Source organism: Sceloporus occidentalis, unplaced genomic scaffold (assembly GCF_023333645.1).
Source record: "Sceloporus occidentalis isolate IW3139 unplaced genomic scaffold, rSceOcc1.0.p SCAF_5, whole genome shotgun sequence".
Classification (NCBI taxonomy): domain Eukaryota; kingdom Metazoa; phylum Chordata; class Lepidosauria; order Squamata; family Phrynosomatidae; genus Sceloporus; species Sceloporus occidentalis.
The window spans coordinates 34725824-34753535 of NW_028316985.1; the positions used below are offsets into that span (position 1 = coordinate 34725824).

A 27712-nucleotide genomic window follows, 5' to 3' on the forward strand; every position below is an offset into this window, starting at 1 on the left:
CAAAAGATTCATGTTCAAGATAGGCAAAAGACTACTAAAACTACCAGGCAGGTTTTATTAGTGGTGAACTTCTGGTCAGGGGCTGTTAAAATATGAAGTAAAACAGCCATTAAATGAATATCTCCTATGATTTTATTAATCTAATGGGATGATGGGATCATGCAGCCTTCCAAATGTTGGTGGCTGCAACTCTCAACATTCCTCACCCTTTGCTATGCTGGCTAGGGCTTCTAGGAACTGTAGTACAACAATATCTGGATCATATGATCTTCACCCACATTCTAGATAAATCTTCAGTGCACATTTTCTCAAGAAATGCACCTGTTTTAAGTAGCAGACTAGAGCAACGGTATATAGATCAATGATTCCCTATCTATGTAAGTTTGGCAGGTATTTTATTCTTAGGCAGTTCTATCTCATATCTGCATCATTCTGAAAGGTTTTTGTAAAACTGCAAATAAATTTGTATTTGTCACAGGCATTTATCCTAACTCACATATTTTTTGTCATTTTGAGTAGAGACTAGTACAGCAAAATTTACAGTAGTATAACAGAAAGATAACTGTATTCTACCTCAGGTATCAATCAATGAAATGTGAATCAGTTTGGTCTGCTTAGAAATGCAGACTGAACAAAATGTTCACATATTCCTAGACAAGGTTTCTGATTTTGATTTCTGCTACATTTACTGTTCACTTTCATGGCATGAAAGTCCAAGTGTGTGGAGAAGCATTGATTATCCCAAAACTAAAGGTGAAAGTAACAGAAATTTTAATAAATAATTCCATTAACCAGCAAGAAGTATAGTCACAGTACATACATGTCAATATAACTTAGGTATGATCCTGGTGAAACCACATTTCCTTTTGGGCAGCTAAAAATACTGTTTGACCTATGCTATTCTAAGGTTTCAAACAGAGACCTGTTACAGAATATTATACCATGTGCCCCCATTTCATCTGGTTTATCTTTCTTGACAGTATTATGGTTTTTATGTTTGCAGTTCAAGTACAAGCCAAAGCATCACCAAAAGAGGGAGGGCTGTCCCTACAGCTACAGAAGAAAATCCTATTGGCCTTGTACTGTACAAACAAGATAACCTTTTATCTCCTATGCCTCATGCTTTCTGAACTCAACCACACATTAGAATGTCAGAAGATCACATCATGAAAGACTTTCAATGCAAGACAGAACCACAATGCCACACAGCTCCACTATGATGTGCAAATGGTATGCTGAGGTCATTGCTCACTTTTCACTTGAGTTTCCAAAAAGGAACTGAAGTTATAAATTATGATTAATGGATCTTTCTCCATCATGCCATGTTCTCTGAAACACATGAATAAAAAAGAAGCTTACCAATTCCAAGATGAGTGTTTATAGAGGCATAGCGGGCTGTGCCAGTCAGGTTTTTGTTTTCCCGGTAGGGGATGTGTTGATGGGTGCGAGCATCACGGTACTTCTTTGCCAGGCCAAAGTCAATGATGTATACTAGGTTTCCCTTCTTGCCAAGACCCATAAGAAAGTTGTCTGGTTTTACATCTCGGTGGATAAAGTTCTTGGAATGAATGTACTCAATACGGCTGATCTAGAAATTGGTTGGGAAGAACCAGAGCAAAAGAGAAGAACAGGAAGACTTTGTGAAAGCACAGAAACTACCTCAACGTTAAGTACAGTGGAACCTCGCCTTACGCGGGGATCCGTTCCGGAGCCCCCCCCCACATAAGGTGAATTCCGTCTATGCTTGAGCCCCATTCAAGTGAATGGGGCTTGTCCATGCAGTGGTGCGGCGGCACACGGGCACCAGCCCCATTCATCTGAATGGGATGCGCCGCCCCCGCGCGGTTTAAATACATAAGCTAAAAGACGCATATAACACGGGCACGCTGTATAAAATAAGAGGCACATGCAATAAAGCCTGCAATGTAACTTAGGATACAGCCTCAAAGAGAGATCAGGAGACCTCAAATACTCATTGCAGCAAGAAAACAAAAGTGAGTATATAGTCATAGAACTACCGGATATACAGTAACTGATGAAGAAATTTTTCAAGTGGGAGGTGCACCAATTTACCTGGACACAGGTCAGAAATAAGAAGCAAAGCATTCCTACTACTACCACTTGGAAAAGAGGTGTGGAAAGGGGGCTCAACAAGATCTTCAAGAACACCAAGCCTCATATAAACTATCATCTTTAGTCACATATCACAGCCCCCCTCTTCTTTATTTCTTCAGGAACTAGCCATTAGTCACCCCACCCCCATCGTTTCCTTCACAACTACCATTGCACTATTCCTGTCTTTTATTCAGCAAAAGTACAGCTGGACATTTAGAAGAAATGTTCTGAATTCTTACTTAAGGGCTTACTCAGGCTATTAAATCTCATACAGCTGCTGTGTAGACTGAACCATAAAGACATACATGAATCGAAGGAATGAAGTAAACAACTCACCATCTGATCTGCCAATAGCAGAACAGTCTTGAGACTGAATTTGCGGGAACAGAAGTTGAAGAGGTCTTCCAGGCTGGGTCCTAGAAGTTCCATCACCATCACATTATAGTCACCCTCAGCTCCACACCATTTAATAGAAGGGATACCCACTAAAAGGAACCGGAAAGGAGGTTTGAGGAAGAAAAGGGAGGGGAAAAAGTTCTGGTATATCAAACCTAAGGCCAATCTAGTCTAGTGTCCTGTTTCAGTGGCCAGCCTGATTCAAGGGACGCTATGAGTACAGTAACATCTTCTCTCTCTTGTTCCTCACTGACTGTTATAGAAAGGAATATTACCTCTGATACTAAATATAATATGGAATCTAGTAACTATTGAGCCAGTGTGGTATAATAGTTGGGGTGCTGGACTAGGAGTCATAGAATAATAGAATCATAGGGTTAGAAGAGGCCAAAAGGAACTCACAATCAAAGCATCCCCAACAGATGGACATCCAGCCTCTGTTTAAAGACCTCCAAAGAAGGAGACTCCACCACACTCTGAAGGAGCATGTTCCACTGTTCAACAGCTCTTACTGTCAGAATGTTCCTCCTAATGTTGAGATGATATCTCTTGTCCTGTAGCTTGCATCCATTGTTCCGGGTCCTATTCTCTGGAGCAGCACAAAACAAGCTTGCTCCATCCTCATGATGACATCCCTTCAAATATTTAAACGGGGCTATCATACTACCTCTTAACCATCTCTTCTCCAGGCTAAATATACCCAGCTCCCTAAGTTTCTCCTCACAGGATATCGTTTCCAGACCCTTCACCCTTTTGGTTGCCCTGCTCTGGATGTGCTCCAGCTTATCAACGTCTTTTTTGAATTGTGGTGCCCAGAACTGGACACAGTATTCCAGGTGAGGCCTGACCAAAGCAGAATAGAGTGGCACTATTACTTCTCTTGATCTAGGCACTATACTTCTATTGATGCAGCCTAGAATCACATTGGCTTTTTTAGCTGCCGCATCACTGTTGACTCATGTTCAACTTGTGGTATACCAAGACTCCTAGATCCCTTTCGCACACAGTCTTGTTAAGCCAGGTGTCCCCCATCCATGCATTTTATTTTTCCACCCTAAGTGCAGTACCTTACATTTCTCTGTGTTGAAATTCATTTTGTTAGCTTTGGCCTAGCTTTGTACTCTGTTAAGGTCATTTTAAATTTTGATTCTCTCCTCTGGGGTATTATCTAATGCTCCTAATTTGGCTGCAAATTTGATTAAGAATGCCCTCTATTCTTTTGTCCATGTCACTGATAATGTTGGGCCCAGGACCAAATCCTGTGGTACCCCGCTGGTCATTTCTCTCCAAGATGAAGAGGAGCTATTGCTGAGCAGCCTTTGGATTCGGCTAGTCAACCAATTACAAATCCCTTTAACAACTGCATTGTCTAGTCCACATTTTACTAGCCTGTTTGCAAGAATGTCACGAGGGACCTTGTCAAAGGCCTTACTGAAATCAAGATATGCTATATCCACAGCATTCCCTTCATCTACCAAACTGGTAATTTTATCAAATAAAAGGGATCAGATTAGTATGGTATGGCTTATTCCTCTGAAACCCATGTTGACTTTTTTGTGATTATGGCATTCCCTTCTAAATGTTCACATACTCTCTGTTTAATGTTCTGCTATAGAATGTTTCCTGGAATTGATATGTGACTAACTGGGCGATTATTGTTGGGATCCTCTTTTTCTCTCCTTTTGAAGATGGGGACAACATTTGCCCTCTTTCAGTCGGCTGGGACTGAGTCTGGAAACACAGTATTCAAATCCCTGCTTGGCCATGGAAACCAACTGGATGACCTTGGGCAAATCACATTCTCTCAGCCTCAGAGGAAGGCTGTGGCAAACAAATCTTGCCAAGGTGAGATAGTCTCACCTAAGGATCACCATAAGTTGGAAACAACTTGAAGGAACACAACAATAAGAAACCACTGATACCTTATCTTCCATATATTCATCCAATCCGATTGAAAAGCTACCTAGATTGGTGGACTCCACCACATCTTGTGGCACTGAATTTCACACTTTAACTATATGCTGCTTGAAGATTTTCTTTAAAAAATATTTCCTGAATCTCCCACCATTCAATTCAAGTGACCTAATATCATGAGAAGAAAAAACTTTCAACATTTTTCTCCACACCGTGCATAATTTTATGTACCGATTTTACTGCTCGCTGTTTTTTCATAAATTAAGTGGAGCCCCAAACATTGTATCCTAGGAGGCACTGACAGCCAGAAACTGAGTATTAAGCTCCAACATCCACTACACTAGGTAACAAGTCTTCTTATCCTATGAACTCACCTCCTCCCTGCATCATCTTGTAAAATTTGCTTTCAATGTGGAGCTGTGGGTGCTTGGTTTTCACACATTCCAACTTAATAGCTACCTCTTCCCCTGTAGCAATATTGGCACCTGTACAGAACAGAGGGGAAGAAAAAGAACAGATGAATTTAGTACATTTTAAAAAAATCCTGTCTTTCTTATTGCTCATGGCAATTTTTCTCATTCTCCATTTTATCCTCCTAACGGCCCAGTAAGGTAAGACAGGTGTAGCAAGTGAGTGTTACAAGGTCATCTAGCAAAATTTGGGTGAAGAAACTCTTTTTCTCATGGGGATGTTAAAGGTAGCAGCCTGTCCAAAGTTGTCCTGTGAATTCAAGGGAAATATTTTTGTTACATAAATATATTCAGGAGGAAGAAGGATCTTTCAGTTGAGGGAAATATCAGGCCATAGCCTGATATTTCACAATTTTAAACTCAAAACTGCAGGTTATCTATTAATTTGATAGTAATCTCTCAAATTTGGGAAAGGATACCCTCATGCAACCAGATCTGCGCTTTCATAGGCTTGAGTCTACTTGTTCAGATCCTCCACCTCATGCATCTGAGCAAGCTCATGCTACCAGCTTCTTTCTTTCAGTTAGTCTCAAAGGTGCTACACAATCCCTTTGCATAACGATTTTCCATTACTAAGATGGCTATGTATTTGAATTCATAGAATCATAGAGTTGGAAGAGACCACAAGGGCCATCCAGTCCAACCCCCTGCCATGCAGGAAATCACAATCAAAGCATCCCCGACAGATGGCCATCCAGCCTCTGCTTGAAGACCTCCAAGGAAGGAGACTCCACTACACTCCAAGGGAGTTTGTTCCACTGTTGAACAGCCCTTACTGTCAGGAAGTTCCTCCTAAAGTTGAGGTGGAATCTCTTTTCCTGCAGTTTGCATCCATTGCTTCAGGTCCTAGTCTCTGGAGCAGCAGAAAACAAGCTTGCTCCCTCCTCAATATGACATCCTTTCAAATATTTGAACAGGGCTATCATATCACCTCTTAATCTTCTCTTCTCCAGGCTAAACATTCCCAGCTCCCTAAGTCGTTCCTCGTAGGGCATGGTTTCCAGACCTTTCACCATTTTAGTCGCCCTCCTTTGGACACGCTCCAGTTTCTCAATGTCCTTTTTGAATTGTGGTGCCCAGAACTGGACACAATATTCCAAGTGAATTCTATCACATGCAACCATTACATTTGCCCAGTAAAGGCCAACAGCACCCTTGCTCCTTAAAATCCCATATACAGAGCCCCAATTTCATAAGATGGCACTGAAAACACATAAGTACTGGGTGCAGGGAAGGTATCAGCATGTGTTCACAACAGGCCATATATCATCTGTAGTAAAAACATCACAGTAACATGAGAAATTTGAAGTAGAATACCATCCATGGAAAGAAATCTTTCCTCAAGGATGCATCGGAGGTCACAAGTGGATGTCTATGTGGGTGGCTCATCAGTTGGCCTGCAATACTCACAAGGAAAATTGTATACAATTTGCGGAGTTTGATCTAGCAGATAAAGTGCAGACATGAACCAAGAACAACTAGGCAAAGGTCCCAATTTTATACAAGAATTGGTGTAGCTGGCATTGGACTGTTCAGTGCTCTTCAGCTTCAAATTATGGTAAAAACTAAAAGGGAACAACTTAACAAGATAAAAGAGCTTGCTCTTCACACATTACATTTTTTAAGTCCGAAAGAAACTCAGCTATCATGCAGGGATGCCTGTCAGGAAGATGCAATTCCCTGTTGAGTGTATGCTTGATGGGAAGCCATGGTATTACGTGTAAAATGGCCTTCAAGGATGAAAAATGTGAACATAAATGAAGGCTGCAAATGAATTTCCACATGAGAGCCCTGGCTCAGAATAGGCAAATTACTAAAGGGGGCAACATTCATGTTGTTGTTTTTTTAAAAAAACATGCCCATAAAGAGGCAGTGACCAGCTTCAAAAGTAACTGTTGACTAGAGTCCAGTCACTATGATCTTGTCTCCTGGAAATGTATAGAATGCCCTACTTTTTTTCACTGTCATTTCCCTAACCCTACAATTTCATAGAATCATAGAATCATAGAGTTGGAAGATACCACTAGGGCCATCCAGTCCAACCCCCTGCCATGCAGGAAATCCAAATCAAAGCATCCCTGACAGATGGCCATCCAGCCTCTGTTTAAAGACCTCCAAGGAAGGAGACTCTATCACCCTTCAGAACACTGGCTTTGAAAATTCTATGAATCAGAGTTCTACCAGCAGTTGCGATTTGTTCTGAATGAGTAGCTCCTGTCCACACACCTCACATCTTTTTGAGAACACCGATTTGAATAAAACTCTATGTGTATTAACTCTGCAGTGAAATCGTTCAAAACCAGTAACCTTTAACCTCTTCCTCTTCTTTTCTTTCTCTCTTTGCAAGCAATGAAAAGTTGCCTGCCTCACCTATTCAGGTGCCAGTCTTCAGCTTTCCAACAAAACAGAAGTACAATATAAAAATCTTTAACTGCCCTGGCTCAATGCTATCAATTCTGGGAACTATAGTTTTGTAAGACATAAAGGCCACATTCATACTACATAAATATCCTGGTGTGAAACTGGGTTATTACCGTGACGTTCATACTGGCCCTGAATGGACCCAGCACTGTTTTTTTTTTTTTGGGGGGGGGGGCAAGAAAACCCCACTCAACCCAGTGCATTTGACACTGGGTTCCCTACCATGTCTTTTTTTTTTTTTTTTAAATGATGGAGCGATCCATATCTTCGGTAGTGTGAATACACTACTGAGGCAATCTGAGTCGCACAAGAGCAGTACTGGAAATAGCGGCAGTGCCTTTTCTCTCCTGTGGGTATTGAGTGTGAATGGGGATAAGTTTTGAATTGCCTCTGAGAGATTCAGGGATGTAAAACATAGTGAGAACATTGCTCCGGGATTGCATCACAGCAGAGATCCGGATCTCCACTGGACAAAAAAACATAAGTGTGATTGACCCCTTAGCCACCTCTGTCAGAGAGCTCTGGTGCCACAATAAACTACAATTCCCAGAATTCCCTAACCCTGAGTCAGGCCAGTTAAAGCAGTCTCAAACTGAATTGCTTCTGCAATGTGCAGATACCACCAAAACAGACATATGTGCAAATAAGTTACAACACTTTTACCAGAGTCTACTTCCTAATTTTAGGGTTGCCAGTTGTGCCTTTGAGGAATGTCTTAATTCTGTATCATTCCACAGAGTAGAAGTCAACGGAGTTTGACTCCACGCTACAAATCTTCACAGTACCGTAGTGCATCTAAAATGCTCTGCATAACGGCAAATGATACAGGGGGCTTCACACACTTGAAGTGTCGTTTAAAAGGAGTAATTAAACAACCCTATGTTCTTTGGGAGATTGTGGGCCCATACAGACAGGCCAAAATAGAGCTGCTTTGGGTCACTTTGGAGGTATGCTGTTTAAATGATGCATGCATCCTGAGACCAGAAGCCGTGCCAAAGCCAAGATCCAGTCCTTGGGGCCCGTCATTTCAAGCCCAACCACTTAGATGACTGGACTTTTTGTCTTTTGTGTCCTGTTATCAAATAATCAATGCATAATATTACTTACAAGTTCAACAAGTGTGTGGTAGTTTATTTTATACAAAAAAGGATGGGAGGCCAGATATATTCAATCCAGGCATCTACATATTTCCATAAACACTCCTCCAAACTGCATACTAAAGTCCATAATTACTCCAAGAGTAGAAAACTCACAGAACTCAATATGATTCCTACTTTGCTCATAAACCTCGCCCAGTTTCAACTTTACTCAGGCAATCCTCACATTTGAATAAATTTCCCCATAACCCTAAATGGTCAAAAGATTTTTAAATCTGAATGCTGTCTCCAAATAGAGGTTAAATTGCCATCTGCATGAAACAGAACCTTTTCAGTGTGGGACCACCTTTGTGACAGTATTCTAGAGGAAGATCCACCAAGGTAAATCTCTCTAGGACAGGTGTAGACAAACTGTGCCCCTCCAGATGTTACTGGAGTGGTTCCTCGTCCCCAGCCAGCATATCCAGTGATGAGGAATTATGAGATTTGTGGGCTAGCAGCAAAGGTCCAAAGCACACTGCAGAAATAATCCATTTTGAAACTGCTTTAACTGTCCTGGCTCAATGCTAAGAAATTTTGGGAATTGTAGTTTTGTGAGACATTTAGCCTTCTCTGCCAGAGAGTTCTGGTGCCACAATAAACTAAAATTCTCAAGATTCCCTAGCTTTAACTGCCAGGGCAGTTAAAGCAGTTTCAAATTGGATTAATTCTGCAGTGTGTTTTGGAGCAATGAAGAGACACCAGTAGTCCACCCTTCTACGGACCTTAAACAAGACCTTTGTTTCTTCCAAAAGGGAGCATCTGAAGATGAGATCTCTTTACTTTTTTAAGTCCGTTTTCAAGTGCTGTAATCCTGCCATATTTTGACATTGCTTTGGAGTGTTAAAGTTATTTTATAAAATGTAATTTATAATTAGATGTTTTTAACTGTTTTTAAATTCTTACTATAAGATTTTAAAATGTTTTTATATTGTGCGCCGCCTTGGATCCAGTTCTGGGAGAAAGGTGGAATAAAAATGAAACAAACAACTATAAGCCTTTAAATCTATCTATAATGGATTAAAAAAATGAGTTTGCTTAAGCCCTGTTCCACGAACTAATACTTTTAATCTAATTTAGTGTCTATTTCAGTACAACACAGATAACAGAAACTCTTATATTTTGATTTTAAAAAAGCACCACAATGACGGTGACAACTAGCCTTTTACAAAGCGGAACTTTCTCTATAAAGTATTTATAGTAATCAGAGGGGCAAAGTTTCAGCGTCCCACGTAGCTCCCTGCCTCTTCCAGTCTGCAGAATGCCTAATTAAATCTGGTTGCAGATCTCAGTTTTCTTGGTGCCAATATATTAACTGTCTACTGTATATATTCCTATATTTAACAGATGAATATTAAGATCAGGATGGATATTTATTCACAAATGTTGGACAGAAAGCAGCTTCTGCAATGAGCAAAAAAGTCACTGCCACTCCAATACCTTTCTTTATGGCTGCTAGCAATAATTTGCTATCACATTGATTCCTCTATTTTTGGGGGGGGAGGGAGTAATGATCCCAGCCAATCAGGGTTCACATAAATAACACTATATACACCAAACTACCATTTTTGATCTGTGACATCAGATTGCTCTCACTTTACATCTGTGTAGGGCTGGAACACTTGTTACCATGGCAACTACACCATCATTGCCCCAATTGCTTTAGCAACAGGGATGCTTCCTGTCTTGCCACATTGTGCTGAGGTGGTTTCACTGTAGTATCACACAGAATATCAGGCCACTAATTTGGCAAACAGGGCCATGATTGCTGGGAAAAGGAATAAATGAAGAAGAGAGGCACCATCCCCCAAAAAATATGGAAAAGGGGCTTCCTTTTCAGGGGAGTGCAAAAATAGGTCTTTGTACTGTTTGTAAACACCCAAATTTGCTGTTGTTTTTTTAGTACCTGATATGTATCACTGTGGCTGTATCTTCTCCAAACAACTCTAAAGAAGCTGCGGTTTTTTAAAAAAAAACTTCTCCAGGGAACTCAGCTCCATTTTCTGTTTTCTTAGAATGGGCCTTGATTATTATACTGTAATACTATAGCTGCAGTCTAAGTCATGGCACTGTTTTCCCAGCAAAAAATTACATTCCTTGCAACCTCAGTATCTATTCCTTGCTGGAGCACCGAACCAGGATGCGGGATAAGTTATCCTGGATAACAAAACTCCAGAAAAACTTACACTGGCAAGAAATTAATTTCACCTTTTGCAGTCTTCTCTATTTTCACTTGTCCTACCTACCAACATGAAATACCCAGCTGAGTCCCATCGTCTTCTCCCTTCTGCTCTTTATTCACTGTGCAATGGCTCAGTACATCTTACCTATCTGGAGACAGGTGGTGCCAAAGAAGTTGTGAAGCTCTCCTGTGAATACTCAAGAGAGTGTATTTCTAAAAATTGATTAATAAGTCACAGACATACAGTAAGTTAGACCTATGGGCTGCCTTCTGCTAGAATAAGCATGCGTTTAAGGAAAGTCTCTCCACTTGATGCGGGGGTCTTCCCCTCCCTCACACATTATAGTTAATCCCTTTCATCAAAGTCCCCAACCCTCTGTGTAGTATTTTAGGGTCCTGGAAGTGCAAGGAAGACCACTTCCAGCAGCCCTATGGGCACTTAAATCTTGACCCATTCCAATTTGTTCTGTTTACTACAAATGCACAGCATTTTACTAGTCCAATTGCAGAATTTAAAGTTCAGTCCTGCCAAAAAGCTGTCAGGCTAGTTACAATGATTGAAAAAAAAAACACCTACATAAATTAAGTAGAATGTAGAAATCATATTCATTATGCATGTTTCCCCTAGTTTATTCATCTTTTGGTAGACAAATGGAAGAGATAAACTGAGGATGAAGGATGAAAATCCCTTTTTTACAATTTCCAAAATTTGAATAGGCGCTGGCCCTCTTCCAATGCCCTACAATAGGCATGGGAAACTGGAGGCCTCCAGATGTTCTAGGACTCCCAATTCAGCCACTACCAGCATGGCTAACAGTCAAGGATGATGGAATTTGCAGACCAACACCTGAAGGGTCACAAGTTCTCCACACTTACCCAGCTTCCAGCTATCTTTTAAAAAACTTATAATGCACAATTTATGCTCAATTCTAATTCCACATTTATTTGGTGTCATCACAGAAGATACCCACCCATGACCAATATAAGGGAAACTGAGACTTGTCTTTAGACACTGTTAGGCACCCAAAACATAAGTGATGGGGCATGTCTTAAGAGTTTATAAGCTGGTTCCTTGTTCATCTGAATTAAATGATGCTTTCAGTTCACAGAAGTAAAGAAGCTGAACCCAGATTTAGGCATGTGGAACCAGTTTGGAGGACATGGGATTTACCTGTCCCCCTCTCCTCATCCCTCTAAAATTTTATTTATTTATTATTTATGGTATGTATACCACACCCTTCAACCCTAAAGGCTGTCAGAGGATCCAGTTAAATGGGGGAAGCTGCGGTGTGGAAGGGGTGAAAACTTTAAAACTTGGCAGAGGTACCTTCTACTAGCTAAGTCATACACACTTTAACATGGATCCATTCAACTGTTAGATACACAATGTATTGTTGTTACATGCCTTCAAATCATTTCTGATTATGGCAACCCTAAGGCAACCTTATCATAGGGTTTTCTTGGCAAAATTTGTTCCTCTGAGAATTTCCTTCCTCTGAGACGATTCTCTGAATGTATTCTCTGAAGATGCCAGCCACAGATGCTGGCGAAACGTCAGAAATAAACTCTTCTAGAACATGGCCACATAGCCCGAAAACCCCACAACAAACTATGGATGCCAGCCATGAAAGCCTTCAACTTCACACTTACACTTGTGTTTAGTGTCTGTGAGTATGTTATTAACACAATAAAGCACTTAAGAACACCCTTAGGTATCTTGCTCCAGTTTTTTTCATTTGCCAGGGATAAACCATCCTCCCTGTCATGGAGGTTTTGAGACAATCCCCCTCTCAGTAGGATATAATGTTTAGAGTTGTATTTTTATGATGGGAGAGACAAACATGGCACACCCCACACGCCACAACCAGACTCTTAACTATGCAAGCAACTTTCTCTTGCCAGTGACAATACAGAGTATCACAAAATCTAGAAATATAATATGGACTGGTTGTTATTGTTGTTGTGTGTCTTCAAGTTGTTTCCAGCTTACAGCAATCCTACAGCAAACTGTCACAGGGTTTTCTTGATGGAATGTGTTCAAACATGGGTTTACCTTTGCCTCCATCTGAGGGTGAGAGAATGCATGCAATCTGCCTAAAAGGTGTTCTTACATGGCCAAGCAGGGATTCGAATTCTGTTCTCCCAGAGTCCTAGCTCAGCACTCAAACCACTTCACCAACCTGGTTCTCGGATTGACTACAGCAGGGAGAGAGGTGAAGTACAGTATTCCAGGTCCACTGGAACAGGTGTAGATGAAACAGCCTGAACAGGATTTTAGAAGAAACCAAGAGTGTGCATAACACCCACCCTCGGTGCCCTGTCACTGAACTTTGTTATGACATAACTGTTGCACTCTTTTTTTAGTTATGGCCATGAGGGTCAAGTGTAAATTCATTGCTGTGATGCTCCTTTTCTCGAATAAGGCAGAGCATAGCACTTACATAAATATATTTCTGTTATTAAAGACTCACCCATTAGCTTATCATCATGCTCAACATTACTCATTAGGACGATACTTCCCCCTTAGGACCAGCATTATACAACCTGCCACTTCTCTCTCTTTTCAGTTTCCCCTCTCTCTCCTCACTGCATCTCCCTCTCAGTAGGAATCCTAGTGCTCTCCCCACCCCTCCTCCCATGGGGTTTATTCTCATTCCATCTGCTAAAATGATCAGCAAACCAAAGTTAATGCTGACATTTAAGGAGTGTTGTCAGTAGGCTTTAGAGCTACAACCTCAATGAGATTAGCTGCGAGCAGAGAGGCTGTGGGCACACAGGAGCTGACATCTGAGTCACTGGTTCAGGTTTGTCCTCTGCAGACTCAGGAAAAATGGCAGCCATTAATAACATCAGTGACCACAAGCAAGGTATTTTTGGGAGCTGAATCCTGCAAGTGATAAGATTGTAATCTAAAAGAACTCTGCAGGGAAACACATAAAGATAGCTAAATGTATTATTTTGGTTAAAAGCCTATCTATGAAGAGGGTCAACTGTCAACCTGCCATTTTACAAAAATCTAGTCCAGCTCCAAGAAAACTTTTGGCTCATTAGAGGAAGGTGCTTATCCATCTAACCCAGTACTGTCTACTTGTACAAGCTCTTTTCCACCATTTCTAGCCCAGTTCTGTAACTGAAAACAGGAAACTTCTGCACACAGAGTATAGTCACTGGGTTATGATCCCTTGGGTGTAAGTTATGTGAAATTGTTTATTTTGCATGCAACTTAAAATCTGAATTCCTTGATAAAACATGTTTTTCATTTGTGTCATCTACAAAATGAAAAAAAAAACATTTCTAGTTTGGTTAACAGGAAATAGGTAGTACTAGTAAGAAGTACATAGTCTGAATACATGGGTAGGTCAACAACTATGAACTTTTCATGCAAGTATCACAAGTCAAAGGTGTGGTATGAGATAGGGCCATTAGAACACGTTATAATACCTACATAGCAGTCATGCTGTAAAAGTGGTTTTGTCTCTGGTCTATTAAACTAGGGAGCAGGGGGCCACATGCCTGGTGCAGGAAAGGCAAACTAGTGTGAAGGGCTGGCTCTCCTACAACTAGTAGGATCACTGACTTTTTTTGTTCATGCCCTACAATGTTAGGACACGGTGGTTTAGTGATTAAGATGCCAATTCTGATGATCGTAAGGTTGCAAGATTGGCAGGTCAAGGCCCAAGTGCTGTATGAAGGAGTGAGTCCAAATCATTAGTCTCAGCTTCTGCCAATCTAGCAGTTCAAAAGCATGAAAAGTGCTTTTAAAAGTGCAAGTAGTTAAATAGGTACCACTTTGGTGGGAAGATAACAGCTTCCATGCAGTCATTCTGGCCACATGACCACCGGAGTTGTCTTCAAAAAATGCTGGCTCTTCAGCTTAGTAATGGAGATGAGCACTGCCCCCTACAGTTGGTTAAAACTAGACATTTGGGTCAATGGGAAACCTTTACCTTTACCTACCACGTCATAAGTTCATGCTGCCCATTAATACCTGCGGAAACTGTGCCACACACGTTAGCTATTCATGTATGCAGGAGAACTAACATGGAGATTATCATAGGGGCAAGGAGTCATACACAGAACGGGAACGCCATATACCAAATGCTAGTAAGATCTTCATGATCAGGTGCTAAATTAAAAAGTAAAGTGTGAATTTTTGTCTTATTAATTGCACCTCTGGCCTTTTCCCTATAAGCTGCCATTACTTCTGTAACCACTCATGTTTAAGGCTTTTAACTTTTAGGTTCTTCCTCAAGACCCCATTCTTGAGAAACTCCCATAAACTGCCCCCACTTAATTTCCCCTTTCCTCTCTTCTTCTGTGAATCCGATGTATCACATGATCCCAACATGATGATTCATTAAATGTAGAAAGAGGCATCTCTCAGACAGATCCAGGAATCCATATTCTGTCATATCATGTAGACTTTAAGGTAAATAGTCTTTGCCTCTATGAATAAGATTAGGCAGTATCCTGCAAAGAAACTGTTGCATTCTTTGCAGCAGTTCATAAAGACACAACTACTACAGAGACCACCTTATGCTTCAGTGATGCAAGAGATCTGGAAAGGATCAAAAATTCTATGCAGCATCCACCCCCTGTCTCATTCAGTTGTGTGGGCTGCATGTTTCACAATCCATTTGCTTCCAACTATACAAGAGTAATGGGGGGAGGGGAGATATCTTACAAAGACGTCGGTGTCACCAGCCTAAGTCAAGACAGCATTCTGCAAGGGACCCTCTGAAACATTTAGATGTGTAGACCTGTTAGTACATGCACACAAATATCTCCTAGCCTCCAACAAAACAGAGCAACATCTCTCCTTCTCTGCTCTTGTCTGTCATTTTTTGTTACCCAGTAGCAAACGAAAAGGATGGGAATGGAACAGATGGGTGAAGTCAGGCAGGAAGACAGAGAGTTAACATGCCAGGAGACAAAGACAATTCATCCCCTGTCCTGTGAGGGAGGGGCATGCAATCAAGAACTGTCCAAGCAGATATCACCAATTTCCCAGCATTCTCTGCTTTGCCAAGCTGGTTTGTGCTTAATATCATCTCTAAAGCAGTTTGATAGAGGTGCAATTTGATAGAGGAAGAGCACAGCCCCCTTTGGCAAGACCTCAATTCTGACCTGAAGAAACGCCAGCTGTTTAGGGCCTCTCTGGTTGCAATGCTACACCTCCCAAGCTGCAGTGATTTCTGTGTCCAAAACCCACATTTCCCCCAAGCAACTCCATCAGTTCTCCAATGTTGCCCAGCTGAGCCTCTCAAAACAAACAATCTTCGCCACAGAAAGCAAAGTCTCCACATTCCAGACATGTGTTTACAAAAGCCATTGAATTTCAGAATCATAGAATGCAAGAGAGGCTCATAGGATGTCTAGTCCAGCTCCCCTGTCTCTCATTAGCTTGATCTCCAGCAGTCTTCCTAATATCTGACTTGCCAAGCGATGGCACAGCATCTCTCAGATTATGACACTTCAACTCACACACAATCAGGCTGGAGATCTGAGAACGCTAGATGGAATAAATCTAGACAATCTAAATCCTATCCTTGTATTTAATAAAAGGTATTTCAAATGCACTTCTTGGTTAAAGGAAACAAAAAAGTAGAAAAACCAAAAGAAACCTGAATGCAAAGACAGCAGGAACAACAATGGGGACTGACCCACACGATTAATTCTTTTTTAGCCAACCCAGGATGAGATCCAGATGCGCCCGGAATGACTATGGATCACACATACCAGCTCAGATTTCTGAAGCTTTCCAAATCAACTGCAGGGTTGCTGGGTCTAGCATCCTTCTAATGAGAGGCGCTCCCCAAACTCACAACAAAATGTTTGAAACTGAAACAAAGACAACCTCTTAAATGTCCAATGCTTAAACAGAATTAAATAAAAATGTAATACTCCAAATCAAAACTATGCATCTTTCACTTGTCAAGCAAAATTACAAAGCTATGAGCCAAACAACACAACTTTTGCATAGACATATGTTTCCTTAACTGGAATAGGGAGTACTGCCATTATACTTCCAAGATACGCTGCATCTTTCCTTCTCTTCTATATTCAGAATATTAGTGGCCACAGGATGCCTGGTGATAAAATCTTGGACACAACTGTGCCTGTGTAGCCATTGTTCGTGTGATGTCAATGACCACCAACTGTCCTTATATCCTGTATGAATCATGTAAGCTCCAAATCAAAAGTCCAAGTAAAAATTTCTTACTGCCCATGTTTTGCCTCCCCAAGTGTGCTCCATTTTCTGGAACAATAAAAAAATATAAACTATGTAACTCTCAGCCATGTTGAGGTTTTTAAAAAGCTTCCAGTGAAGTTATATAGGGTAATCAAGGCTCACTGAATCTTTTAAACTATGAACAATGTACAAGTGAACATGTTGGGGAAAGAAGAGCTTGTCCTCAGGGCTTAACAAATAGACAAAGATGGGGTTAAAACTCAGATTAAGGAAATGTAAGCAGTGTGGAAGAAATCAACAGACAGCAGAGGTGCAGAAACTTTGGGACAGAACAGATTTACTGAAGTGGTGGCTTTTGACAAGTAGTTTGTCTATCACAGAGAAGTTCCTTCAGGCATAAGTAGTATTTGAAGGAGTTGGCAAATATGTGATTTGCAGCAGGGAAACCAATTCTTGGAGTGTTTATTTCAATGCTAATACCTATTTCCCAATCCAAAAACGTTCTTAAATCTATTTACATCCCTCACTACACAGACACAAAAAAGTAAGAACTGCTGTCTTTAGAAGTTATTGCTATCATTAAAACAAAATACATCATAATTAGATACCTTACTCAGGAAAAGCCTACCTTAAAAATATGTCACAGTCATTTTTAGAAGCTCATTCATGAGAAAGTCAAACGGAAGCCTGGTACCAAGTAAAGGACAACTGGAAGTACGGTTGTATTGCTGCTCTGCCACAGGACTCACCACCAGACCTTGGTCAATTACTCTGTCAGACTAACCTACCTCATAAGTTTGTTTCCACATGGGATAGTATCTTAATTCAACCCTAAGACATTAGAAGGAGAGAGGGAAACAAATCTGATAACTAAAAAAAGGCAAAGGAAAGGAGAGAGGAGAATTAGAAAATAAGGAAGTAAGCTTGTGAGAACATTCAAGTATACAGTGGGCCCTCGGTATCCACTGGCAATTGGTTCCACGACCCTCCAGGGATACCAAAATCCATGAATGCTCAAGTCCCATTATATACAATGGTGTAGTAAAACTGTGTCCCTTATATAAAATGACAAAATCAAGTTTTCGATTTTTTTGGGGAGGAGGGTATTTTCAAGCAGTGCATGGTTACATCCGAGGATGCAGAATACACATATATGGAGGGCCAACTATACTACATGGCTTTTGACAATTAGAAACCAGAATCTGGGAAATAAAAAATGAAAGGAAGATTTGGCATAATAGGGACAGTTTAGCACAGGGGTAGGCAACCCTTTTGAGCCGGGGGCCGGGTTGCTGTCCCTCAGGCAACTGGGGGGCCAAAGCCAAAAAATAAATAATTATTATTATTTTTTTTAAAAAAAAATTAAATATATAAATAAACCAGGACAAATGTAGGACAAAATTTTCAAATGGAAGACACTTTTTTTAAAAAAAAAATGGAGGACATGTGAAAAAATTTGCTGATTTTTTTAAAAATGTTAATATAAATGCATGTTTCTGAGGCTTCTATAGACAATTGCCCCCCAACGGCCCTGGCGGCAATCGGCGGCAGGACCGGGCTGGGGCCGGTCCCAAGGCCTCGTGGGGCCACATCCAGCCCGCGGGCCGCAGGTTGCCTACCCCTGGTTTAGCAAATGTACCTATCAGTGTAGACCTCAACATAATAATAATAATAATAATAATAATAATAATAATAATAATAATTGTATTCCGCTTTTCACAAAGGATTCAAAGCAGTATAAATAAAACATCAAAAATTAAAAATTACAGTTTAAAAACCCCAAAACCTCAACCCTCCCCCCAGTGATAAAAACAGTGATCAATCTATAAAAAAAAGACCCAGAGGTCCTTTTCTGTCACCACTCCAATAACTTGGAATGACCTGCCGGAAGAGATTCGCCAATTATCCTCACTCGAGGCTTTTAAAAAGGCGACAAAAACCTTTCTTTCCGGCAGGCCTTCCCCGATTGATAATGTCCAGAACCAATTGAATCCCCCTTTTATTATTTTTATTATTTGTGATTTGTTTTTAACTTTGATGCATTGTTATTTACTATTTAAATATATATTTTTAATTGTTTAATTGTATAGTTGGGAGGGAGGGTTGGGTCGGAGTTTTGTGGGGCTTGTTCTTTTTATTGTTGTATACTGTATTTTCTTTGTTGTTACCCGCCTCGATTCTCAATTGGAAGAGGTGGGACATAAATAAATATTTATTATTATTATTATTATTATTAAAAAGATTAAAAATTTGGTGTCAGTATCAATAGAGGGGGGAGGCAAATATGATGGAAGGTACATAAGAAGATACAGCCTCAAAAAAACACCATATCCACACCCAATGCAACTGTAACATTCTGATGTTTTCCATATTGTTGTTTTAACTGTTTTTTGATAGTAACTTGGGTTTTTAATAATTTTAAGGAAGAATATAGTTTTATTTCATATCAATAAAATAAATATCTATGATTTCAAGGAGGTGATTGGAATTTACAGTTGGCCCTTCTCTTACGTGGGGGATCCGTTCCAGACCCCGCCGCGTAAGGGGAAAACCGCATAAACTCAAGCCCCATTAGAAACAATGGGGCTCGTTCTCGCTGCGCGCACCTAGCGCGCACCCCATTGCTTCTTCCAAGGCGCAGGAGAAGTCTTTCCGGTGCAGCTTCCAGCGTATGACACAGGCGCACTGTATAAGAGGAATGGAAGAGGCGGATATATTGACATGTGAATACATATACTAACACAGGAACAGACATTTCCATGCCAGTGTCAAACAAGTTAAGTAGTTAGCAATGTGTGTCACATTTTGCCACCTAAATATTTTTATTGTATTTTTGTGCATTTAGAAAATTTGATTATTTATACATCAGTTTGAGGACACTTGGGTGGTTAAGTGGCTTATACAAATCTAAAATGAAGTAAATAGAGAAAGACCCAGCATGTTGCAGTGGTTTTACAACTGGACTATGACTCTAGAAACCAGGGTACAAATCCTCATTCAGTCATGGAAACCTACCAGGTGACCTTGGGCAAGTCACATTCTCTCGGCCTCAGAGGAAAACAAAGGTAAACTCCCTCTGAACAAATCTTGCCAAGAAAATCCTGTGACACAGAATTAGGGTCACCATAAATCAGAAACAACTTACAGCAAGCAACAAAAGCAGAGTATGAGATGTTAAAACTGGAAAATTAAACAACCTAAAAGGCACCTTGCTCAAAAGAAAAAATCTGGAAAATAGCAAAGTTGGCAAATCTTGTAGCAGTGTCAGAAGAGCAAACAGGATATGGCACTTGCAATGTGATACACTGCTGGATGTTAGGAAAGGCAACTACATGCAAGGGATGCTCTGTATGCAGAGGCATCATGTTTCAGATCTCACAGACGGTAACACTTTTCAATGTAGTAGTGTGTAGCGAAGCCACACCTAGAACACGTAACTGTTTCTGGGAACATATATGATGTGGACAAAACAGAAGATAGAGTGAACAGAGAGTGTTTGGGCCTGTTATGAAAAGAGTTACCAAAAGGAAACATATGCATGGCAGGATTTAAAAAAAAAGAATCCTAAACATTGACAATTTAGGTTCTCCCAACTTGGCATCCTCCAGATGTGTTAGACCTCAACCCCCAGAATGCCCCAGTCATGGTTGGGCAATTCTAGGGACTGTAGTCCAATGCATCTGGAAGGCATTAAGTAGTGGGAGGCTAATGTAAGTCAACTGTTCCTATGGTATTAAGGCAAACCTTCCAAGACAAGGCCCAACTTTCCTCAATTTTTATCTCAAGTAGTGTTCTGCTTTCTACGCTAGTCTTCCCTTTCTGAATCAGAGGGGTCAAGGAGCTGAGCAGATCTTCCACTTTATTTCCTATAGCAGTTTTCTATCTTCAGCCATTAGTACAAACTATATGGGATAATAACCAGGATGCAGCCAGGTTGCTATTGAAAAGACTGCCTGCCCATTCATCTAACCTAGCCAGATGCTTAGGGCACAAGCAATAGCTCCTCAACCATCTAAAATCATAGGTTTCCATGATGTTACCCTTCATATTCTCAGAACTATCCTTGCTGTTAATTCAGTCTAAGATGCCCAACAGAAGACTTTACTCTCCACTGAAATCCTCCAGGGCTCAGAATGTGGGTGGGATTTTTGTTGTTGTTGTTGCACAAGTAGATTCAAAGAATCACAGAGTTAGAAGGGGGGCTCATGGGCCATTGAGTCCAACCCCTTAATCAATGCAGCAAGCAAAATCTCAAGCGGGCAGACTTGATTTTATATACCCCTGTTCTAGAGTTTTCCCAGTATGACATGTTTTAAAAAAAAAGTCTAGGAGAGCCAGCATGATGTAGTGGTTTAAGTGCAGGACTAGGACACTGGGAGACCAGTTTGAATCCCCACTTGGCCATGGAAACCCACTGAGTGACTCTGGGAAAGTCACCCTCTCTCAACCTTAGAGGAAAACAATGGGAAACCCCCTCTGAATAAAGCTTGTCAAGCATAGGGTTACCTTTGGTCACCATAGGTTAGAAAGGACATGAAGGCACACAACAAGAACAAAATCTGACCCTAGTTCACTCAAGGTGAAAGAAAAGCAGAATACCCCTATAAATTCACACATGAAATATACACTCCAGCCAATTAGTTTGAGACACTGTAAAAGTAAAAAGACACATGTCTACCCAAAAGAGAAACTCACCCAAATAAATATCTCCAAAGGATCCACTACCAATTTTTCGTCCCAGCCGATATTTGTTCCCCACTCGAAGCTCCATGTTTCAGTTGCTCTGAGAACAAAGAAGAGGACATGCAGCATTAGGTTTAAAAATATGGCCTATACCAACACACGCCATATAAGAATCCAACATTTGTTCCCAGGTACCTCCCTCTATTTGGAGTCTTATGCCGGGGGTCTCTCCTTGACACAGAAAAATCTGACTTAGCTTTCTGCCCCAAAGAAATAAGATCCTCAGCCTTCAGTTTAACAAGTCCAATGTTTCTTCAATGCATTGGTTAGAAAAATATGCATGTCATGGGTGGGATGGTGGAAAATAAGGAAAACAAACAGAGCCAAATCAGTCACCTAAAGTAACCTTAAACCCAGAGCCATTGTGGGCTGTCATTCTAAGCACACTTATCAAGAAGCAAGTTTCACTGAAATTATTGATTCCATCTCAGGATATAATGTAAACACCGCAACTTCAACATTAAATCAGATTTTGTCCTCCTTCCACTTTTGGTAACATGTTGCCTGAGGCAGAGATTTCAAAAGGTTTTAAATATTTCTTGGTTGGCCTGATTAAGATATAATGTTAATGATTTTAGTTGTTTTTTTTAATGAGCAACATGGATGTCTTTGTGTTTTGTACAAAACCAAAGACACAGAATTACAGTTTAACAGGCTTAAGATCAGAATGTCGGTTTTGGCAAAACCTGTAAGAGAAGCTAATGGTGGAAGAAGCTAACCCAACTCAAAAACCTGTTGAAATACCTCCCCATCAACAGAAACATTAAACTAATCCAGAATAGTATTTCTAAAGTTCATAGAGGACAAAGAGAGTAGGTGAGAAATAGGAATACGTCCCTAAGACTTAGCATTGCCATTTTACTGAACAAATATCAGGTTTCTGTGCAGCAGCATGGGACTACTACTGTAAAGCAACATGACCAGTCAAATTTCTCCCTTACATTATTCACACAGACTCTTGGGTTGAAATCACTATCCACATGCCTCTAAAATTTGTCAGTAACCCCAAGGTATCTTTCTGCATACTACAAAGTATAAACATGAGATCCAGCTGAACCTGAGCTTTACCACTTTTGGTGTTTGTGATACAACAATCTCCTTGCTGAGGCCTGTGCCAAATGGGAGTTCAGGAGTTTCACCAACGAGATCCCCAGGGATGGCCACCATCTTGTGCTATTTTCCTGTTCAAATGACAAGAGATCTGTCTGAAGAACGGGAGGAGTCTGAGGCTTTTTTTAGAGGATGCTGCTCTATGGTTAATTTATGTAATGCATGTTTATTAATGCACTCCATCCAGGCTTTGCTCTCGTGGGGTGGGCTGCTTGGAAGAACGGGCAAGGATTAAGTAGATGAAGGGAGACTTTTACTTGACAGGGCAGAGCAGAAGGGAAGCTGTTGGACATAAGATGCTAGAATAAGACCCATAAGTGGAGTTCTAGGCACATCCAAATCCATGTTTTCCATTAATCATGAGATTAGAAAGGGAGGAATGGATGAACTACAGACACATATCGAACTATTCTGTGTATGCTGTAGAACATTTTACCATAGATTAAAAGAAAACCACAATTCCAGCTTCCCCAAACACACCAGGAGGTGGAGCCTCCTGGCATAATAAATACACAATACATGCAATTTTATTTATCAGTAAGGAATACACTGGCATCTCTCCTTTCTAAAGTCAATCAAGCAAAATTTACAAAAGGAGGACAGCCCTAAAAAAGCGGGAAGAAACAGGTAAGGTAACCTGGTGACAAAACCTCTCATATTGGCTCACAATCTATCCTGCTGGAAGGGCAAGATCCTGTATCCCTAATAAACTAGCAATGGAAAATGTATCCCCCTAGAGATTGCTGGGCTATAATTCCCATCATCCTTTACTATTGGCTGTGTTGGCTAGTGCTGAGACCAGCAACATTTGGAGGACCACATGTTTCTCCTACCCACTCAATGAAAAATTAAGTGTCACAAAAAGCCAGCATCCTTCAGAAGTTACTGTGGCAGTGCCTCATTCCATGGGGTTAGGAGTTTATGTTTCCTCCATCAGCTTTGCTAAAAAGCAAAGGATAATAAGTGTAATAAGAAGCAGAGCTCAGTGTCTGAATCAGCTAGTGACCCATTTCAGGGAGGAGATCCTCCTTTAGGTCCCCAGGGACCCAGCTGCTCACTGTGGGGTGTTTTTTCCAAGCTAGTTGTGACCTTTCAACTTCCTATAACAGCTTCCTGTGAGAGACTGGTTCTGGATTATCCTGCTCAGTTTTATAAGAATGCTTCCAGCTGACTGTTCACCAAATACTTTGTAAAAAGCAGATTACTAGCATTAATTTGTTGATGTGATTTATATCCTACCCTTCCTCACAGGAGATGTTATCCAGATCATAAAAACAAGCAAGAGAACAACAAAGGAAAGGGGTAGGAACAAAGAAAAAAAGAATCTCTGTTGCCTTTCCATAGACAGTAGTGAAACACAGGAACTTAAATACATCTAAATTCAAGGGACTTCCTATCCAGTAGGGCATGTGTACCATGGAGAAGAAAAACCCCTGGGCACAGGGTTCACAAAAGGCAACTTGACAAGTTTCATGCCAAGGGCTACAAACATCCAGTTTACCTTGAGAGTTACATTCAAGTAACTGAAAGGAAGAGAGGAGGAAGACTAGCTTTCCCCCTTTCCATCTACCACTATAACCTGATTAGTTGGTTTCTAACCTTAGGCCTTTTCCTCCATCTATACAAATGAAGCCCATACCTTCCCCAAACTAGAACAAAAGCCTTAGGGTGTCGAGAAACCAAGAATTCCCTCTTCTACTATCAGGAAGGATTCCCACACATTGCCCTAATGCATGTACAGTACTCTGCATGAGTAGATGCTTATTATTTATTAATATCCCTCTCTTGCTTGCTCACTCACTCTCTCTCTCTCTCTCTCACTCACTCACACATACACACACCCCTAACAATTCTAGAAAGCTACAACCCAACTAGCATGATGCCATACACCCCAGCAGACCTACTAGATATTACAGAAATACATACAATTGCTGGGCTATAAATGTGTGTACATATGCACACAAAGCAGACCTCACACAACTGGGTGTCAGCGTGTGAACATCCCACTTGTCCCCCTTTCTCCCCCTTGAACAATTTCTACAAGCAAGGAGACTTTCCTACTAGCCTTACTTGATTTGCAAGGAAAGGAGAATGCACCTAGGGCAACTGTGGGCCTGATTTGTGTCAGGGTTGACCAGATACATAATGAATGCTTCTTCTAGGCTGGAGACCTAAAAGGGAGGGGGGCATATTTCATACCAGCTTTAAATGCTGGCGAGGACATGGGAGAAGAAATAAATATAATTCCACCACCTCCCCCCCAAAAAATACTATGGCTTGTTTCTTTCTTCTCCCATTCCCTTCTTGAACACTTCACCCTCATTGTAGGGGGAGAGAGAAAAGGATCCCAAAGCAGATCTCTACCACACCACCAATGCAGGCATTATAAAACGAGATTAAAAACCCTGATACAATCTCCTGTCATCACTCACCCATAAGATATTTAAGTTAATCATATCGCCTTCAAGCAATGATCAAAGCATTTGGGTTTTTGGAGGGGGGGGGGAGGAGAGAGGAACCAGAAGAATAACAGGAAGGTTTCAAACAGCAGCAGTTAACTGGAAATGTACACCAAACTTACATTTTTATTGCAAGACCCTCACTACAAAGCCTTCGTCTGGCACAAAGAAACAACAGTTTAGAAGGAATATGGGGAAGGGGTGAAGAGAAAAGAAAGACATACCCCCCCATCATCCTCTGTCCCCAATATCCAACCTTTCCTGGGCACAAAAGGCAACCGTGATGTACAACATTATAAATGGTACCCCCCCCCCAAGACACACAATGCCCCAAAACACACAAATACACACACACACACATCCTATTATTTGTCAAAGCAAAACACTTCCTTAGCCCCTTCCTTCAAAAAACAAAATAAAAAAGCCACAATTTGTGCTGAAAAGAATAACAGCTTTGTGGGGAGGGAAGAGAGATAAATACCCGTTACTTACTATCTGTTTGGAAACCATACACAGAGGTTTAAGTATAAGGAAGAGGAGGGGGAAACACACACACACAATGGTTAACTGCTTCTTTTTCTCTCCCCCCCCCCACTTCAAAAAAAAGACAGTAAACTGGATAGGATGGTTTCCTCAACCCCCCCTTCCTCTTCCAAATTACTCCGTTAAAATACTAGTAACTAATACTATTGAGTTGTTTTTCTAATGGGGTCGAGGAGCCTAGGAAAAGGAAAGCAAGGGGTACACAAATAGCTCTCCCTCCTCCAAATTAGTCCATTAAAATACTACTACTACTACTACTACTATTACTATTAAGTTGTTTTTTAATTGGGGCGAAGAGTTAGTGTAAGGAAGGCAAGGGGTACATAAAGAGCTATCCCTCCTCCTCCAAATTATTACATTAAAATAGTAACAATAATGTAGTATTAAGTTGATGCTTTTTATAGGGGTCAAGGAGTTAGGGAAAGGAAGGCAAAGGATACATAAACAGCTCTTCCTCCTCCTAAATAATAATAATAATAATAATAATAGTATTGTAGGATGTTTTAATGGGCGGAAAGGAGGTCAAGGGGTACATAAATAGGTCTTCCTCCTCCAAAAAAATAACAATAATAATAGTATTAGGTTGTTTTAATGGGGCCGAGGAGCCTAGAGAAAGGAAGACAAGGGCTACATAAACAGCTTCCCTAAAGAGAGGCTGTTAAGAGAGCCTCTTGAATGTCAGGAGATATATATTCCTCCCATTTCCTTCTGAAATATTATTTATATATATATATATATATATATATATGTAAAATTTCAGAAGGAAATGGGAGGTATAAATATATATATAGGAAAATAAGAGACGCTCTTGAATTTCAGTGTGTGTGTGTATATATATATATATATATATATATATAATTTCAGAAGGAAATGAGAGTAATATATATACATATATAGGAAGAATAAGAGGCTGTTAAGAGTGGCTGTTGAATTTCAGGAGATATATATATATATATATATATATATATATATATATATATATAAAATTTAAGAAGGAAATAGGAAGCATATATATATATATATATATATATATATATATCTCCCCTCCTGAAATCCAAGAGCCAGGAAGAGGAGGAGATGGAGGGGTGCCCCCTCTCTCTCCCCCTCCCTCCCTCCCCTCCTGGTCCTTTGTTTTCCTCAGCAATAACAGCCTCTATGGCTCTCCCTTCAAAGGCCCCCCGCCATTTCGCCTCTCCTCAGTTCTCCTTTTTTCTCCCTCCCTCACATCATTTGGCCCCATAAAAACATATAAAACACAAAACTAACGGCAGCCGCCTCATTGGGAACTGAAGGAGCGAGAGCGCCCCCTCCCTCCTCCTCCTCCTCTGAAGGGGAAGAAGAGGCGACACAAAAGAGGCGGAGGGGGCTGCCTTTCCCCCGGGCTTTGTACCCCCAAACCGCCTCGGATCCCCCCAATATTCACCCCGCCGGGTAGGAGCCCCTCTGCCGCTTCTGCTCCTGGGGTTGTCAAGCCGGGGAGAAGCCGGGGAAAGGAGGATGGCGGAGGATTGGGAAAGGCGGCCGGGCGCCGCTGTGGTGGCAGTGGCGGCTGCTGCTGTTGCTGCTGCTTCCTCCTCCTCCTCTCCTCTTCCTCCTCCTCAGAGCGCCGCCTGTGTGTGGACTGTGCCCAGTCTCTCATACACACTCATTGAGTTTCCATTGAGCCTCCTCTCTGCAACAAGCCAAACCCACTGATGTCATCCTTACAAAGGCCTCCCTTTGGGGCGGGTTTTTAAAGGGGCCGCGGCCCATTGTTTCTCTTCTTTCTGACAGGAGGATTCAACAACAACAACAACAACAAGGGCCTGGCAAACTGCAATCTTTGGTTCATTACCTTACAGTAGCAATATGTAAGACTCTAGTTATATATATATATATTATAATATATTTTAATATTGATACAGTCTTATATATATAAGACTATAATGAGATAATTTAGAACTATAATCCAATACAGGGAGAGGCAGGATACAAATAAATATTATTATTATTATTATTATGATATATATATATATATAATATTACTACAG

General features: G+C 40.8%; 1 protein-coding gene across 2 annotated transcripts in view; it reads right to left on the reverse strand.

Moving 5' to 3' along the window:
* Positions 1-27311, reverse strand: part of CSNK1E (casein kinase 1 epsilon) — a 50176-nt gene extending 22865 nt beyond the window's left edge. The window contains exons 1-5 of one of the 2 annotated variants that reach the window (XM_089528171.1): positions 27106-27311; positions 21523-21610; positions 4800-4910; positions 2452-2600; positions 1360-1588 (exon numbers count right to left, since the gene is read on the reverse strand). In XM_089528171.1, the coding sequence (XP_089384297.1) occupies positions 1360-1588; positions 2452-2600; positions 4800-4910; positions 21523-21598 (565 nt within the window). In that variant the 5' untranslated portion in view covers positions 21599-21610; positions 27106-27311. Of the gene's footprint in view, positions 1-1359; positions 1589-2451; positions 2601-4799; positions 4911-21522; positions 21611-22638; positions 23708-27105 lie in introns of those variants that run through there. The other variant, XM_089528172.1, reaches the window with a different exon arrangement.
* Positions 27312-27712: the final 401 nt, after the last annotated feature.